Genomic DNA, 17,587 nt, shown 5'->3' on the forward strand with positions numbered 1-17,587 from the left:
CTAGGAAATTTGTTGAGGAAGCAAAAGCTGTACCTTGCCATCAGTCTAAAGAAAACAGTAGTAGTGTCTCTGGGAAGCAGGGAGAACTAACAGCATTTGACACTTATCACTGCCAATAATCTGTTGAGGTAAATTAAAAAAAAAAAAAAAGGCGGGGGGGGGAGGGTATTTCTTTGTGCAATGCACTGAAACATGAGTCAGAAGAATTAGACTCTAGTTTTGTTAAGTCTTCCTATTTATTAAGTCTTCCTATCTTGGGCAACCCACATATTTTTTTGGGATAGTGTTAATAACAGCTTATCTGGCAGTGAGCTTCTTAAAATATTAGTTCATTAATATATGTAGAGCTTCGTGAGGTTCCTAAGTGGAAAGCCCTCTATGAGGCAGAATTTTCAAATGAATGATAAAATGATTCTAGGAATTATAAATAATGTAGAAAGTGATTAATGTGTTGTTTTAATGGGAGCATCTATTTCAAATTCTAGTGGTAATAACTACACCTTCAGCAGGTGTTATCAGCTCTCAAAATTCTTATGAGCACAAGTAACTATTTTTTTTGCTCTATGAATTCTGACTTTAATCAAAGACATCAAAACTTTACTTCAGTGTAGACAGAGTTAAAAGCTTGTCCTAGATCCATTAGAACATATAAAAATAATATTTATTTAAAAAAACCAACTTCAACAACAAAAACTTAGACTTGCTTTTGTCTCATAGGAATTTATTGCATGTTTTCTTCCTGTCTGGGAATACATATAACAAGGCATTTGTGGAAAGAATAAAATGGTAGCTTAGACATTGTTGTGAATTACCTTGTATAGAATTCATTTTTCGGTGCATCTTGCAAATATATGAAACTTCAGTTCTCTGGGCATGTATATTGATGATTCTACGAGTACATGAATCTTTTGCAAACAGCAATAACGAGGTGATTTTTTTTTTTCTTCCTTTACTGGAGATTAGAATTTAGGTTATGAAGAACTAACTCAGTTACAACTGTTTTACTTAATAGAAAACTTGTAGTGTATTATTTCCTACTTAACCCTAGTGAAATGGCATGCTCTAAGGACATATGGGGTTTATCTCTTATGTTTACTTCTGTCAGGAAAGCCCAAGAGGAAATGATTTCAGAGCTCAGGCAACAGAAGTTCTACTTGGAAACACAAGCTGGAAAGCTAGAGGCCCAGAATCGAAAATTAGAAGAACAATTGGAAAAAATGAGTCATCAAGACCACACTGACAAGAACCGCCTGTTGGAGTTGGAAACTAGGCTACGCGAGGTGAAAACTTAGGTTTAACCCTCCAGACAAACTTATTTGAATTTTGAGTATTGTAGTGAGAACTTCATTCAAGCTGTCCTAGTTCTATGTGCTATAAATAATGATATTTTAAATTGTAATTATTTTCAACTAGTAATCCCTTATTTTTCCCAGGAGGTTAAAAAAAAAAAAAAAATGTTCATTGGAAGGAGCTAAGAGCAAGTACTCAGGGTTTGTCTGAATTTTCAGATTATCAATTTTTTTTTTTGTGCACTATCCATACAACATCATATACCTAGAATGGTTATGAGGTAGAAAAAAGCTTCGGGTACAGATAATTAGGTACAGTGACCAGCTTACCTACAGACTTAAAGATTCAGTTTATGCTTTACTGTAGAACAGAAAGCAAAGGACACAAGAAAAATGTATAAGAAAATAGGAAGCATGCTATTTTATGCATGATTTTCAGAAGTTTTCTGGGAATGTAACAGTAATAGAAAATATGTATTTTGTAAGATTTGTGAAGATCTGTAGTTCATCCTTTGTTTTTAATTTTATATCAACCAATTTGGATCCACTTCAAATCTTCTTTTACCTACTCTAGTTTCACTCCACTGATTTTGAGCTAAGACTGAAATCTTATCTTTAGTTAAGGGGGTTGGATGACCAACATACGTCCGCATTTGACCAGAAGTTGTTCGGAACCAATGTAAGGTTTCTGGCAACACAACAGGCAGATTTACATGCAATAGCAGACAATTTGAGGAAAGTGCTAAGGTTTGCCATTGATTTTGAGCACTGAGATCTGTTCTGCTGCTTGTTCAGTTCTGATCTGTTTCTGGAAGTGTCGTGTTATAAACGTAGTGATATTTGCTTCAAAAAGATCTTGAAATGAAGCCATTCAAGAAAGCCTGGAGCTAGCAGGTACGCACGTTGGTACGTGTAAAAAGAATTTAAGGGGAAATGAAATATGCAAGTGAATTGAAAATGCATACGTTTGCATGGATATAAAGATTGGTATTAATATTTATTTTTAAGGATTCCCAAATAGAGTGATTGAAATTTCAGTTAATTATTTCAACTCGCATTCTTTTTATATTAAAATTGAATATGTGATATTGTGTCATATCTGAAGTAGTCTCGTAGCCTTCTTTTTATTTCAAAATGCTATATTATTTTGGCCTTTCTCAAAGCAAGCTAGTAGTTTTTAGGTAGTAGACAAAGCTGCATCCTTGACTTTCTTGGTGGCTTAGGCCAGCTGTCAAGATGTAATTTTTGGGGTAGACATTGCCATGTTATCCTAAAGTGAAGTTTGAAGTGAGACTGCATTTCCTGTAATTTCTCAGTTTACATATTAGCAAGTCATATTTGGGTGCTGCTTTCTCCTTCTTTAGGTTAGTCTAGAACATGAAGAACAAAAGTTGGAATTGAAAAGGCAGTTGACAGAATTGCAGCTGACGCTCCAGGAGCGCGAATCCCAAATTACTGGGCTGCAGGCTGCACGGACAGCCCTGGAGAATCAGCTCCGTGAAGCCAAAACTGAGCTAGAAGAGACTACAGCTGAAGCAGAGGAAGAGATTCAAGCTCTAACGGTGAGCCCTAAAACTTGTGCTATGAGCCATATTGACAGATTGGAAATATGTAGGTGCATGTTTCATAATAAGGTTAATATTGATTTATACTTCTTAATGTTTAATTTTTAAAGCAGGACAGGAATTGTGTCTTGTTACTGTTAGAGACAGGAATGACTAAAATGTCAAATTTCATCTTACTGCCTTTAACCATGACTGCTTCCTAGTGGTGATTTATTAGTGACAAAATTGATTGGTTCTTTGCAAGAACCTTATTACCTTGTGATGGAGTGAAAGTTGCATCTGTAATTGTTATTGCTAAGGATTTTCCTGTCCAATTTCCTTGTTTAAATAATTTCTCATGAGTTTTAAAGTACATGGTGATCATAAATGCTTTGATTACTTTCTGTTAATTTTCCTGCTATACACTTGCCTGAAAGAAACAAAATTCCTAGGAAAACAGTATTTTTAACACCGTAATCTTATTATGGTACTTATTTGATTAAAAAATTGTCACATGTAACTTGCGGTCTCTCGTCAGGTGTGTGAATGATACAAAAGAAAAAATGTCAATTAAAACTCCTCCTTGTTTTTTCCTCTTGGTAAATGGAATGCTAAATTATATGCTACTGCTTGCTTTCTTTTGACTACAAAAAGATGCGTTCCAGCTGCTCAATTCTAAGCAATATTTTCTTCCTGATGGGTTCCCAGGGCTGTGGGGGGAGGGAATAGAGACATAGGTGACCCACGACCTTGGCTGGCAGCTAACCCTACTGTCTGGATGACCTTCCAATCCTGTCATGCTGAAGTGTTGAAAATAACCATTCTGTAGCTTTTGATGGGATGAGGATGCCATTGGGCAGGGCGAGGGGAGAACCGTTCACTTGGAGTTGGTCTAAAGCAGGTGTCTGCCAGGAAAGGAAGGCAGCAACATCTATGCTTTAGAATAACTGAATAATTCGTGACTTTTTTTTCTTTTTTGCCCAAAACTGAGGTGGTCCCCTCCCAGATGAAAGCTTTGCATATCAACTGCTATCACTGCTAATGGGATGGCAGTGTGCTTGGTATCTTTACCTATACCACCAAGGACACGGAGGAGTGTATATGACCTGTATTCACTGAGTTACTCAATTATTTTGGCAAAATGGTAGTGCTTTTGAACCAGCTGTCATAGGAGGGAGAACATCTCCAGATCATTTAAGTCTGGTTCAGTGGGCTTGGGGTATTTCTGTTTTGGAATATTTTTATAGACTTTTCTTTTAAATTTTCATGTTGCCTGTTGTAGTAAGATAGCTTTTTCAGCTCTCACATTTGACATCTGCTATACAGATTTTCCTGTTTAGTCTCTTGGCTATAAGGAAAATGTTCTGAATGAAGAAAGGTGGCTAGATGTGCTGGCGCTCTAGCCTTTCATTTGCTACGGGCTGAGATAGCATATGACATTAGACACTTGTTAAATCAGTTTGACAGTCTAAATGAATTTTGAGAGAGGCCATGAGGCTGAAACAAGAACTCTTGCTTTATCATGCTTTGCTTGTAAATTAGGAAGTAAAATGGTGCATGCAATACCGCTTTCTTTAAAACAAGCGTTTGCACTTTTCAACAGTGGATGCTGTCTTCCAAAGAATTGATTATTCTGTTTCATTACTGATTCTTGGAGAGGTTCAGGATTAAATGGTACTTCATGGTAGGATTCAGGAAGATTGGCAGAGCTGTTTGGGGTGGCTTGCATAATATTCCCTTGCAGTTTTTCTTTGCAAGCATTAAACGCTGCATACAATTTATTTTACATGAAATGCAAATGTGGGTATGGAAGTGAAAACAACTTAATTTTAAAAGTCAAGAATGTACAAGCTTCACAGTGAATTGGTATGTCTTCTGGTGACCATTTAAGATGGAACCATTTACATAATTCAGTTTGTGAGTTTGTACATTGGTCTGAAGTAGTTCAGAATGGGGAGCATGAGTATATTTTGCTTGAGTAGGATGTGACTTTTGCTAATCAGTTCTTTGCCACTACAGAGTGCTTTCATAGCCTGCAGCATCTGCCTTCCAAACTTTGCTTGCTGGTAGATTGTTCTGCAGTTTGTTTAGCAACAGCTGTTGGATTCTCATTCTAATGTATGAAAAATTGATAATGAACTTCTTACCTCCTTTAGGCACATAGAGATGAAATCCAGCGTAAATTTGAAGCCCTTCGTAATAGCTGCACAGTGAGTATTAAATACAGATCATTGAATTATTTTGAAATTAAGGATAAGAAAGCAAACAATTTATTCATTTACTCCTTGATGACACTAGATCCTAATGTAGTATTCTGCCTTCAAGGAGTTAGCAGGAGTTAGGTTGATTGGATTTGATTTCTTCTAGGCTTCAGGTAAACCTCAAATTAGAGGTTTTCTTCTGATTATGAAATTGACACTGTTCTTCTTTTTGGAGAAGAAAGTAAATTAAAATATCTCATTGCAGTGCAGCTAGTAAGAATGGTGTAGCAGCTGCAAAAAAAAGGTTGTGGGTAAAGATTTTTTCTGCTCACAAGGAGAAGAAAAGATCTGCCTTTCCAAATCCCGAGCTGCATTGTCGAACTAGGCCAGAGTGGAAGAGGAATCATGTTCCTCGTGTTCTTCTGAGCTTTAAGGAGGACTTTAACACTGCTTGAAGAGAAATTTTATGAGTCAAATAATACACTGATATCATCTGCTCAAGGAGCAAAGTGGACTTAGGGTCTTAACTTGTACTTTCTGTTGCTTGAGATCTTTTGCTATTTGATATTTTCAACATTCATTTCATTCATCTAGGATGGATGTCCAAGGGGTTGTCTGTGACTAGGGATTCTTTCAAGTTGACACTATCTTCAAAGTTATTTATGATACTTGATGGAGAGCATCTGTCTTCCAGTGATGTGAGTTTTATAGAAATGTTCCAGCAAAGGCCACAGTCCTCTGGATTAGCACTTGGTCTAGGTTTCTTCTACTCCACCCTGTAAGCAGGGCTTAGCTGCTGTTTTTTCTCTCAGTCTTGGTCGTTTCCCCAATTTCAGTATTTTCCTCAAAAATAATTTTCCGTGCAGGGTTAATGGCAAATTCTCGAGCGATATCTGCATACAGAATTCCATCCCACAGAAATATCTTTTCAGAATAGGAGTTTCTGTTTTCATCACATGCTCTTTAGCTTAATGCTAAAGCAAGGCTTTATGTGTGCTCTGCTTATAGAGCACACTGATGTGAACGAAAGTAGAGCCTACCAAAGAGCATCAACCTTCTCATAAAAGAAATTCTGCAGAAGAAATTTTACTCTCTCCTCAGATGGATCCTCTAGCTCCATATATGTTATCATGTATCCTACATCCACAACTAGCTTCTTTTTTTTAGCTTGTTTTATCTTGCCCTTCATTCAGATTGACGGCTTTCTAGAAAGTGCTTATGCACACACCTCCACGCAGGCAAAATCCAGTTGTGTGGAAAATCTATAGCTTCTTTTTACTTCATGCCAGCTGCCTTTCAGAAGTTGTAATTCATTATTTGGTAGCTCTTGGCTTTGTAAATGTGGCCCAAAGTCTCCCACAGTTAGGAGCCATCCCGTAAGATTTTGAGAATGTTGGGAGCTTTGAAAGTCCCGCATAAAAGGATTTCAGAAAATGCTGAAGTGGGATAAGTGGGTTCATGTATCAGACATCCTCATCAATAAGAAATTAATGATATGGTTTCTAAATGAATAATACATGCTCATCATACAGTCTCTTTGCAGCCTGGGAGAATGCATGTACAATTTAATTGACCATGGATAGAAATTTGCTTCTTTTGTGTTATAAGTGATTCTGGCTGTCCATCTTTTTTACTGAGGAGATAATCGTGTATTGACAATGAGGGATCAGGGTTTTTTTTTTTTTTTTTTTTTTTTTTTTTTTTTTTTGTCATGCTTTCATTACATGTTTCTAACACCAACCTGAATGATTCAGGCTTCACTTTTTGGTGACCGTGTGATGTTACTTGAGGGTGATTAGAACTTATGTTCATTCTAAGATGAGATGACGCTTCAGTGGAAAAATTCTAATGTGCTTCTGTTCATGCAGTGTAATAAGTGGGATTATTCTATAGCAAGTTTTCAAAATAAAACCTTTTTGAGATGAAATAAGCTCTTTAAACTGTTCTGGTAAACTTTGGTATAAGGTTAATTTTGATTTAGTATTACTGACTAGTCCAAAACAGTAGGAGAATAATGAAGATAATATTAGACAGAAATATTATTGAAATGTTGAATTACTTTAGTACTTAGTATTCAAAAGGTATTTGTCTATCTTCCTTAATATTTCTTCTGGTTCACTGACTTCTCAAAGGTCCCATTTTCTGTATGCCAAGGAGAGTCACACTTCAGATGTGTCTGCTTTTCCTGTACCCTCATTGCTCTTCTGTCCTTCCTTTTACTGAGGCCTCTGACCCAAGCAGACATTTATTACATTCTGCTGTTTGCTTTAAATTCATTGTATTTTGGGGTTCATACATATTTATATAGCATATTTTACGTCTTAATTTCTCCCTTGTTTCTCAGTCAATGTTTGTTTGTTTTGATAGCTCAAAGTTGTGTTACCTTGTGACATCTTTCTTTTACTAGGAATCAAAAAGAAAATGTTAGCTTCTGCTTTCTTTGACGGTCAGTTGTGGAAGAAATTATTGGATACATAATTAAAATAAAAATTGTAAACTGTGATACCTGGTCTCTATAAACACAAAAAGCAATATCTTATCATAATCTTCCCACAGTGATAACTCATTCAGCAAATCCGTTGAGGGGGAAGGGCTAAGTTCCTACATTTAAAGAAATCTCTCAAAAGCATAATCCATATGATCCACTTGACTTTTAAATTTAAAGGTGTTTTGTAGGAGATCAGAAACTAAATCTAGAAATAAAGTGCATTTTCTTAAACAAGAATATTAACGTTTTTGTCAGACTGATTTGCAACTGTCTCAATACTGGCTTATTTGGGGGTCATCGATGTATTTGAGGTAAAACTACATCACACTGGTCTCACTAGTGAGACTAGACTGATCGCAATAGTGGTAGAATTACTTCTAAAAGAAAACATTCACTAAGCAGGCGGTAACATCTATAGAAATATAGAGAAAAAACAGTCCCATAAACTCAACTTAGTAAAATATTATAGCTATTTCAAGAAAAAAAAGATCACCTGACTTATTCTAGCAAGTGGAACGGAAGATCTTAATATGCTAGTTGGATATTGCATTTCCAGTTACTCAGGATTTTTCTGGTAAAAGAGAAGTTCTGTCTTCCCCTTCTAGATTCTTCTGCCATCATCTTGTGTTGCTCTCTTAATTGAACATTATCGAACTTGATTCTGTCCTTGTGTTAATGAGTACTTGTCTATGAGAGTAGATATTGAGGCTTTAAAACTACAAGCCCTTTAGGCACATGTATAATTTTGCTCATACATGAAGTCCTGCTGATTTCATTCTAATGTCTTGATTCCACACGGACTCTGCAAGATGTTATACAAGAATAAAACTTTACATAGTCTTGATCATTTAAAAATTATGTTTAAATATGTATTATGTATTTTAATGCTATAAAAATTGATTCAGACATCTTGCCCGCTGTAATAAGGCTAATGCCCAGGCAAAAACTTCTGTATGGTTTAGTTAAATTTGTAGCAATATATATTAGTTGTTGGTCAGGAGAGGAGAGTTATCCCTAATTCTCTTTTCATGGGAATTGTCATGGTAGGTGTCAATTATAAGTTTAAATGGAATTTTCTAGTTTTGTGAAGCAAGACCAAAAAATCTGAGACTTTTTAGAGCATTAAGGAAGTGTTGCTGTGTCTAATGGGGTCCTTCTCCTGGACATTGTCATCATCATCTTCACTGGAGAATGAGGTTTATAGTTGGAAGACATAACTTGTTTGCTTTGGACCGGGATGGAGGAACAGCAGAGGTTCTGTGTGGATAACAGGGTGGTGTGGGAAGGAGAGAAACTTGGCCTTCCAGTGCCCTATTGCCCTGCAGCTACTAAGGAGAGCAGTGTCCTACCCTCAGGCTAAACTGTGAAGACTTTCTGGAGATTGAGATCTCCATGTAATGCCACAGAAATCATCCAACTATGGCAAAAGGAGGGAAGTGAGCTGCATGTTACGTATCAATCATTTATGTAGACATACAAGAATGGTGTCTATGCTGCTGTGTGCTTTAAGATGCTTGGTATTCTCTCTTCTTCATGGGAAGAGCTGGATCTCAGATCTAAATGTGAATAGCTTATTGTAAAGTGAGACTAGTGCCTGGTCTAACTTCTTCCTCACACTAATTTGGGATGGTAAGTTAGCTATTTCCCCCCCACCATTTCATTTCTGATAGCTAGCTCTTTAGGAAGGAAAGTTAATGTGGGGAAAGTTAGTGTGGGATCGAGGGGCAGCGAGACTAGGATGGAAGTGGTATGGAACTGTGCATCAAATTGGAAATTTGTATTAAGATTATACTAAAATTTGTATTAAACCCCAAATAATATACTGCTGATAGCATCCCGAAGCAGTAACATTGCCTGTGTCCGTACTCGCTCCTGCACGTTTGTTGGTGACATCTGAGAACAGAGGCATCTTGACAAAAGATCTGCAAAAGATTAAGGAGAACCTTGAAATCTGCAGTTAGTCGTATTTTAAAACTGCTTTATTTCTTCCTTTCTCCTATTGCTTTGTCTGTATTTTTTGATACATGGAGCATATGGATTACATTTTGTACCTTATATCATCGTGGTCCTGAACTCCTGATTACTGTGGTGTTTAATTTGTGATCCAGGCCTGGAGAGGTTTGTAGGCCCAGCGAAAACAGCTGTGAATCTCCCAAAATCTCACGATATAGAAACACTTTGGTGCTTTGAAATTGTGAGTTATGGGGAGGGAATTGTGCTGAATACCTTTTGCTCAAGAATTGTTCTGTATCAGTGTAAAGATAAGTTGCGTGCTTAGAGGCATGGTAGAAAATTGCCAGTACAGCCTTCCAGGCTCTTCAAAAAGAAATGGTTGTCATCTTTCCTGTTAGCAGAGAAGAGCTGTATGTTCTACTGCGTTAGTTATTTAAATCTTTGGCTTGAAAAGGAAACCAGGATGTCTAAAATTGAATGTGTGGCCAACTGTGTTCTGGGATTTTAATTTTTACCACTTCACATGAAGTGCATTGTTCACTTTACTTTGAGATATTAGGCAAAAATGCCTCTTGAACGTATCTGTAATAGTTGAATGTGAATTTTATAGAAATTTCAAGTTTCTAAAATTCTTTTTATTAAGTGGTTGTCAAGATCATGTTGAAGTTTTCTTCTCTCTCCTGATATGATGACTTTGCTTTTAAAATAGGAGGGTGCAGATATTCATCCATTTAGTGTTCATGGTCTTGCATTCCTAAAAATTATAAGGGAATGTGAAAGCCGCACACTTGTTCCTATTTTTCTTTATTTTGCATTTAAAGTGTACAGTATAATATTATTCTAATCTAACAAGTAGATGCTTCCATCTCATTAAAAACAAGGCTACTATCCTTGTTAAATTTTCACTGATTTTCTATCAGTTTATCGTGCTGCCAGACTTTTTCTTCATATATCTCATTCTGCCATCCGTAATGTTGTTGCCTTGATAGAATCTATTTCTTTTTTGTTTGTTTTGTGCTTTTCCTGGCTACATATAGTGTTACTTTTAGTAATTTAAACAATTTCCAGGCAGACTTCAGATTATTCTGCCTCTACTACAGCAGCACCACTTCTCCCTTTTTCTTAAACATTGCTTTAAAAATCTTTGTGAACTTTAAAAATCTTTGTGAGAAGAATTAGCCTCATTTGGCCTAAGGGTAAATCAAGGCAAAAAGGCTAATGTTTCAGCAAAGGCACACCGTAAATAAGCAGTACTTTTGAGAACACAACCAGAACTCCTGACTCCCAATCCAGTGCTTTAGGTGTGACGTTTCTCCCTCAAATAGTAAAGTGATTGCAGCACATTTATACAGAAAACTTGGGCTGTTTTCTGTAAGAAACAGAGCTCTGTTCCTACTTAAAGTACACTCTTATGCGTACAGTTTGCAGTTACAATACTGCTTATGTTTAAATTTGAGAATTTAAAAAAAAAAAAAACTCTGAAAGAGGAATGCCAAGTCGTCTACTTGTTTGGCAATAAACAGTTTTGAGAGAGGAGACTGCTTTTTCAAAACACTGTACTCACTGATATGTAATGTAATTTATTTTTGCTTTTAGGTGATTACAGATTTGGAAGAGCAGCTGAACCAGCTCAGTGAAGATAATGCAGAGCTGAACAACCAGAATTTCTTCCTGTCCAAACAACTTGATGAGGCTTCAGGAGCCAACGATGAAGTTGTCCAGTTGCGAAGTGAGGTTGACCATCTCCGTCGAGAGATCACCGAGAGAGAGATGCAGCTCACCAGTCAGAAACAAGTAAAAATTTATATATATGTATATATACACACAGGTCACAATTATCAGAAAGGCTGAAAATGCTTTTATATCTCTAAATTATTTTGAATTCTTTTAAATCTGAAATGAACATGTGTATATTCATTTATATTAAGAATGAATATGCTTCAGTGATCATTTAAATCATTTTATAATTTATGCCTTTTTCGGAACAGTTGAATGGATTGAAATTTTTAATATTTCCCTTGATATTTTTAATGCCAAGCAATGGTATCGAGAATTTTCGTACTCCGAAGGTATTGCAACTTATTTTAATTTTGTAACCCTAGCAATTCCAAAATCTTGGTAATGAGTAGAATGAGAATCTAGATAATGAAGTAGAACTGACATTAAAAGCAATTGCAAGTAAATGTATGGAAGCCTTGAAATAAATGAGTTCTGATTTACCAACTTATATTTGCTGCCAATTTGCTGAAATAAGGCTGAAGCTTAAAGTGCATGTTTGATGTGGGATGTGAGAATTGATAGGAGGATTTATTTTTAGACTATGGAGGCCTTGAAGACAACATGTACGATGCTGGAAGAGCAAGTAATGGACTTGGAGGCCCTGAATGATGAACTCTTGGAGAAAGAGCGTCAGTGGGAAGCATGGAGAAATGTTCTAGGGGATGAGAAGTCCCAGTTTGAATGTCGTGTTAGAGAGTTGCAGAGGATGCTGGATACTGAGAAGCAGAGCAGGTTGTCTTCCCCCCACCCCCTGCCCTTTATTAACTTGTACAAAAATGCTCTGTAGAATATAGTATAAAAATTATATTTAGAACAGGATATATGGGAGTTGGAGCTAAATATAGATTCTTTCGATGTAGTTCTAAAAATGGTATATCAGCTAATAGATGTTCACAGTGATACTGTTCCTTATTTCTTTGCGCATCTGTGATTGAGGGGAGAATGGTATCATTGTAATTTATAAAATGGCTTGATTTTTTAACTGCTGCTTGATCGTACAGCAACTAATACTCGTTCCTGTTACTCCAGGATCTTGCAATTTTCAGGCTCTAGTTTTAACAGTGGTAGAAATAGGGTTATGTAATATAAAGTGTTGCAGCAAGCAGTCTGCCTTTATAAAGTGACATCTTGAATTTCAGGCAAATCCCTGAAAGAGTTATTGATGCCATTGCGTGCTATAAAGAGGACAAACCCAGGAGAGAGTTAGGTAACACTATTTTCCATTTTAATACAGAGTGCGAGCAGATCAGCGTATTACTGAATCTCGCCAGGTGGTAGAACTAGCTGTCAAAGAACACAAGGCAGAGATTCTAGCCCTCCAACAAGCTCTGAAGGAGCAAAAACTCAAAGCTGAGAGCCTTTCTGACAAGGTAACTAACTTTCAAACCAAAGCTTTTATAATTAACTGAGATATTTTCCTTTTCTAGAGATGTTACTTGTAGAAATGCAGTCTTGAGCAGCATTTTTAAGATGCTAGAACTAAAAAAACTTGGGGCCATGAGTTTTGTCTGCAAGTTAAAGACCTCAGATTTCCTTTTAAGTAAAACTAGAGCAAAAATCTGCTCATGGTGTCTGGAGAGTGCAATGAAATCTGTTAACTTAATGTCCACATTTGAGCAATAGCATACCAAAATGTTTTCTGGGTCTTTTTTTTTTTTTTTTTTTTTCTCCCCCATTATAGCAAGTAGAGAGTAACTGAATCATTTTTCTTTTGGCTATGCCTTGTGAAGTTGGATTTTGAGATTGTTGAACTTTGTTAGTGCTCTGTGGTGTTCTGACTATCTTTCCTACCTGCCTAGCTTAATGACCTGGAGAAGAAGCATGCAATGTTAGAGATGAATGCACGCAGCTTGCAACAGAAGCTTGAGACAGAAAGGGAACTCAAGCAGAGGCTTCTGGAGGAGGTAAGCTTGGAAACTTCAGAAGGTTCCACATCTGAAACCAAAATGTTGTGTGAATAGTTTAATTATGAACTAGAAAATCAGTGTTACACATCCTTCCTTCCTTTTATATAATTGGGGAGAATCAGTAAAGAATTTATTCATTTATTTTTTATTAAAACTTTGCAAAATGGATGTCTAGGGCAGGTAAAGTGGACTCTTCTTGGGAGGTGAGCTGGGATCCAAGGGTGACGAGCAGGACGGACCAGGACTTTGCAGTCAGTGGGCACAGCTCTACAGTACCTGAATGTGAAGAGCACAGCAGGCCTGGTGGCAGGTACTCAGATTCAGCCAGTGGTCATTAGAGAAGCTTGCAGTGACAAAGCAAGTCCCAGCCTGCAAGGCAAGGTCAGGATCAGCAAGGTCTATGACTGGGTACAGCATTTCTATAACACAGTTCTGGCACAGACCAAGGGTGAGGGCCAGAGTTTAGAAGTATCTCTGGAGGCAATAGACAGAGGGTGCGTGGGGGAAGGCCCCAGATGAGGCTTTTCACAGCTCTTTCTCATAATTTAGCTGTGCTCTCAGAAGTCTGATCCAAGGTTGCGCAGTCGCACCGCAGCAGCTCAACTTAAATGCAGTCAGGCAAGCCTAGGTAGCAGGGGAAGGGGCTACAGAGGAGATTACAGGGGAGAATGATTATGGAGGGGGTGTTGGTGTATCCCAGGTGCTGACAAGTTTTCCCAGAGCTGACAACTCCATTATGCTTCACAGAAAAGTGTTCTGTCTTTTGGTTCGTGATACATGAACGTGAGTTGGTTTTCAGGGGCTTTCTCATCCAGGTAGATTGAATTCTGAAGGTGTTTGTAGTTTATCATGTACTCTTTGCTTAGTTGGACACCAAGATACAAACAACTGGAATTAATTTTCGTTATCACATATGACTGCTAGAGAAGCAGGATGTTATCCTGGTTAGTAGGAAAGATTTCTTTTACTGGGAAGCATTGAGATGACTTTTGGTCAATTTGTAGAAGGCTTGAGAAACTAATGCCTGGAAATTCTTTGTGTATCTCTGTGCAGTCTAACAATTGCAAGACTTCAAGTTTTTAAACAAATGGCAAATTACTTTAATATATTGTTGAAAAATATGGTCTTTCTGGGAATTAATGTAAATATACTGCATAGAAATATTTGTTTAGTGACAATGCATCCTGAAGAGAAGGGGGATTTCTGGGATATCATAATTTTTCAGCTGTTTCAGCTGTTGAACAAATGACTTTAGTTTTGAGTTCTGAAGTGATACTTACTTTGCAAGATATGATATCATGTGATACCTTTTGTTTTTAAAAAAGCAAACACTCTCCTTTGTTTTTCTCTTAACAGCAAGCAAAGCTGCAGCAGCAAATGGATCTGCAGAAAAATCACATTTTCCGCCTTACTCAAGGTCTGCAAGAGGCTCTAGATCGAGCAGATCTTCTGAAGACTGAAAGAAGTGATTTGGAATATCAGCTGGAAAACATTCAGGTGAGGATGAGGAAAAAGTGGGCAGGACTCTGTGGTCAACATTTAATGTAAGGTTTGGGGATCTGACCTACTGTTTCTGTGTGACATTTCCGTATGCTTTTTTGTTTGTTTATTGTTGTTTGCTTGTTTAGTTCTGTTCTGCAGTTGAGTTGATCTGTTTTTTCTATTATTAAGATGAAATTTCTTGGGTATCCGTTTGTTGTTCACAGGTTCTCTACTCTCATGAAAAAGTGAAAATGGAGGGCACTATATCTCAGCAAACCAAACTCATTGATTTCCTGCAGGCAAAGATGGATCAACCAGCAAAAAAGAAAAAGGTGGGTGAAAAAGGTTTGAGAGGCATGGAGTTAAATGACTGATCAGTTTGTGACTTAGTTATGTGCTGTGTATTCAAAATATTCTGTTTTATCTTTCTTTGTTTCACACAAATATGTTCCCATTTAAGAATATTGAGTCACTAAACAAAAGCTTTACTGAGCAGAGTGTCTGCCTCATAGCCTTTCCAGTATTTTGTCATTCCCTCAATAGTTAGATTTGAACCCAGTAACTACACCTCAATGAGGCTGTAAGCATACTGGATTTTAAATGTGCAATTATTTAATTATTTTTTAAATGGTAAGTGTATATGTGTGTATGAACATATTGTTTATCTAGAGTGGTTGTCTTGTAGTTACAGCATAGGACTGATTAGTCAGGAGATAATGGCTTGTGACACATCTTTTTCATAAGCCAGTCTGTCATTTTGAATTAAGTAATATAAATTAATTTTAACCACGTATTTTAAGCTCCTCTGTTTAGATACTCTCGGAAATTCAAGGTGTGAGTACTGAACAGGTAATGTATTAAATTAATGCGTATCTCAACATTTTCTTTCCAGTGCCAATTTGAACTAAAAATCCATCCTTCCATGTATCAGAATTACCATTAGGCCCTCTGGCCAGACTGCCACTAGCTAGTGTCACTTTGCCTAGATTAAGCCATCTCTTACTAGGAGTTAGGAGTTGTCTGTGTGTTTCTGTTGCTAGGGCCTGTTTAGTCGGCGGAAAGAGGACCCTTCTTTACCCACACAGGTTCCCCTGCAATACAATGAGCTGAAAGTGGCACTGGAGAAGGAGAAGGCTCGTTCTGCTGAGCTGGAAGAGGCTCTACAGAAAACACGCATTGAACTCAGATCAGCTCGTGAAGAAGGTAGGGGTTAATAGAAAAGGTGAATCTGGAGGAGACGCACGTTTTTGGTCTGAAAACGTGTCTTAAATAGTGGCCACTATAACAGTAACATGTTATTAAGTCCTTATCTACTGCTGTGAAGATGCAGTAAAGCTACATGTTTTTCTGCAGTTGTAAACATTGCATGGTTATGCAGAACCACTGCTGTTTACCAGTGCTTCGTATTGGTTATGTTAATGTGCTGTGTTTATCTCATCTATAGCTGCTCATAGGAAAATATCAGACCACCCTCATCCATCCACACCAGCCACAGCCAGGCAGCAGATCATCATGTCTGCCATTGTCCGCTCTCCAGAGCATCAGCCGACTCCGATCAGTCTGCTCGCTCCACCCTCCAGTCGCAGGAAGGAATCCTCCACACCAGAGGGTAGGTTCTTTGGGATTATGAACTTTTCTGTTCCTTTTTGAAATATATCTACTACTTATTTCAATGCGATCTCCATTATTTTTTTAAATATCCTTCTTCAAGTAGCTCTGTTTTTTCTTCAAGTAGCTGTATTTTGTGGCATATCTGCAGGTCTTCTGAGATTTAGCTAGCATGTCTGGAAGTTGGTATATGGAAAATGGGCTGGGATTGATTTCAAGAACAGATTTTGTCATTATAGGAGTAATAAAGAATAAATTTTGGTTTTGGTTTAAAATTCTCTAATTGGTTTATGTAATTTATTTCTGAATAGTTGAGCAAAAAATTAGTAGAATAAATTGTTTTAAAAATGTTTTCCCTCAAGGATGTGTTTACTGTAATTTCCCTATGCATTGGTCAAAAGGACTTATGGATCTTTTCTTAGCGAATAATTCCCTTGTCTAAGGGGCAGAAAAATTATATCAAGATTTTTGCTTAAGTGAAAAGGCCTTTGATAGATGTTTAAAAGAGCATATTAGGTTAAAAGAGATACTGGTTTCCTATTGACTGTAAAAAGAGGATTCCTAGCCTTGCCTACTTTGAAAATCTAGTGGAGGGAGTCATCAGAAAAAGTGGAAGGATTGAGGGCTTTGCCCATTTATTCTTAGAGAAGCAGTGTTAGGGAATGAGCTTTGAATCAGAGACTCTGACCCAAAGCCAAGGGCCTTTAGCTGGAGGTGGTAAAAGCCAAGCAGACAAGCTGTTTTTCCCCCAGAGTTGAGCAGACTCAGTAACTCTGCAGTCCAGTCATCAGAGGTGGTCAGGGGGCACAATGTGCTTGCTCTAAGGATGGGTAAGATCGTTACAGGAAGTTTCAGATCATGGGTAGGGAAGAGAATCGTGTTCATCAGTTAAAAAACATGCCTTGAAACATAAATTTTGTTCATTAACAATCAACAATGCAGAACTGAGCTGCTAGCAGGGATTTTAGGTGTGCTTTCAGGTGTGCTGGCAATGATGATTAGTATGAACATTGTATGAAGGCCTGCTGTGTATTGATGATAATATAGTTGCTGAAGGGTTTGTTAGCTGTGAGCAAAATTAGGAGATTAGTTTAGCACTTTGTAAGAACTGAAGCTAAGTGCAGATGTTAAATTTAGTTGGATTGGTTGGTTCATTGCATGATCTTGCTACACCAATGTATTAGCCATTTAGTTCTCTGTTCTGAAGTGACATTCTGTACAAGGTAGTTACTGAGGTGGTAATGTAACTTAAGATACGCAGAGTGCAAAGGAAAATAGATAGTGCCTATGTTCAGCAGGTCTTTGATAGAAAATTGCAGGGTTTTCTGTTATTTTG

The 17,587-nt window shown here is 37.3% G+C and overlaps 1 protein-coding gene across 5 annotated transcripts in view; it reads left to right on the forward strand.

Annotated features, from left to right (window-relative positions):
* Positions 1 to 17,587, forward strand: part of CIT (citron rho-interacting serine/threonine kinase) — a 66,182-nt gene that overhangs the window by 36,688 nt on the left and 11,907 nt on the right. For 4 of the 5 annotated variants that reach the window (XM_088532407.1, XM_088532408.1, XM_088532409.1 and 1 more), the window contains 11 exons: positions 1,106 to 1,280; positions 2,654 to 2,851; positions 4,990 to 5,043; positions 11,072 to 11,269; positions 11,793 to 11,986; positions 12,489 to 12,624; positions 13,054 to 13,158; positions 14,518 to 14,658; positions 14,868 to 14,975; positions 15,684 to 15,846; positions 16,088 to 16,252. In XM_088532407.1, the coding sequence (XP_088388533.1) occupies positions 1,106 to 1,280; positions 2,654 to 2,851; positions 4,990 to 5,043; positions 11,072 to 11,269; positions 11,793 to 11,986; positions 12,489 to 12,624; positions 13,054 to 13,158; positions 14,518 to 14,658; positions 14,868 to 14,975; positions 15,684 to 15,846; positions 16,088 to 16,252 (1,637 nt within the window). The remainder of the gene's footprint in view (positions 1 to 1,105; positions 1,281 to 2,653; positions 2,852 to 4,989; positions 5,044 to 11,071; positions 11,270 to 11,792; positions 11,987 to 12,488; positions 12,625 to 13,053; positions 13,159 to 14,517; positions 14,659 to 14,867; positions 14,976 to 15,683; positions 15,847 to 16,087; positions 16,253 to 17,587) is intronic. The other variant, XM_088532410.1, reaches the window with a different exon arrangement.

Source organism: Tinamus guttatus, unplaced genomic scaffold, assembly GCF_059628265.1.
Source record: "Tinamus guttatus ecotype Peru unplaced genomic scaffold, ASM5962826v1 Tinamus_guttatus_pri_ptg000459l, whole genome shotgun sequence".
Classification (NCBI taxonomy): Eukaryota; Metazoa; Chordata; class Aves; order Tinamiformes; family Tinamidae; genus Tinamus; species Tinamus guttatus.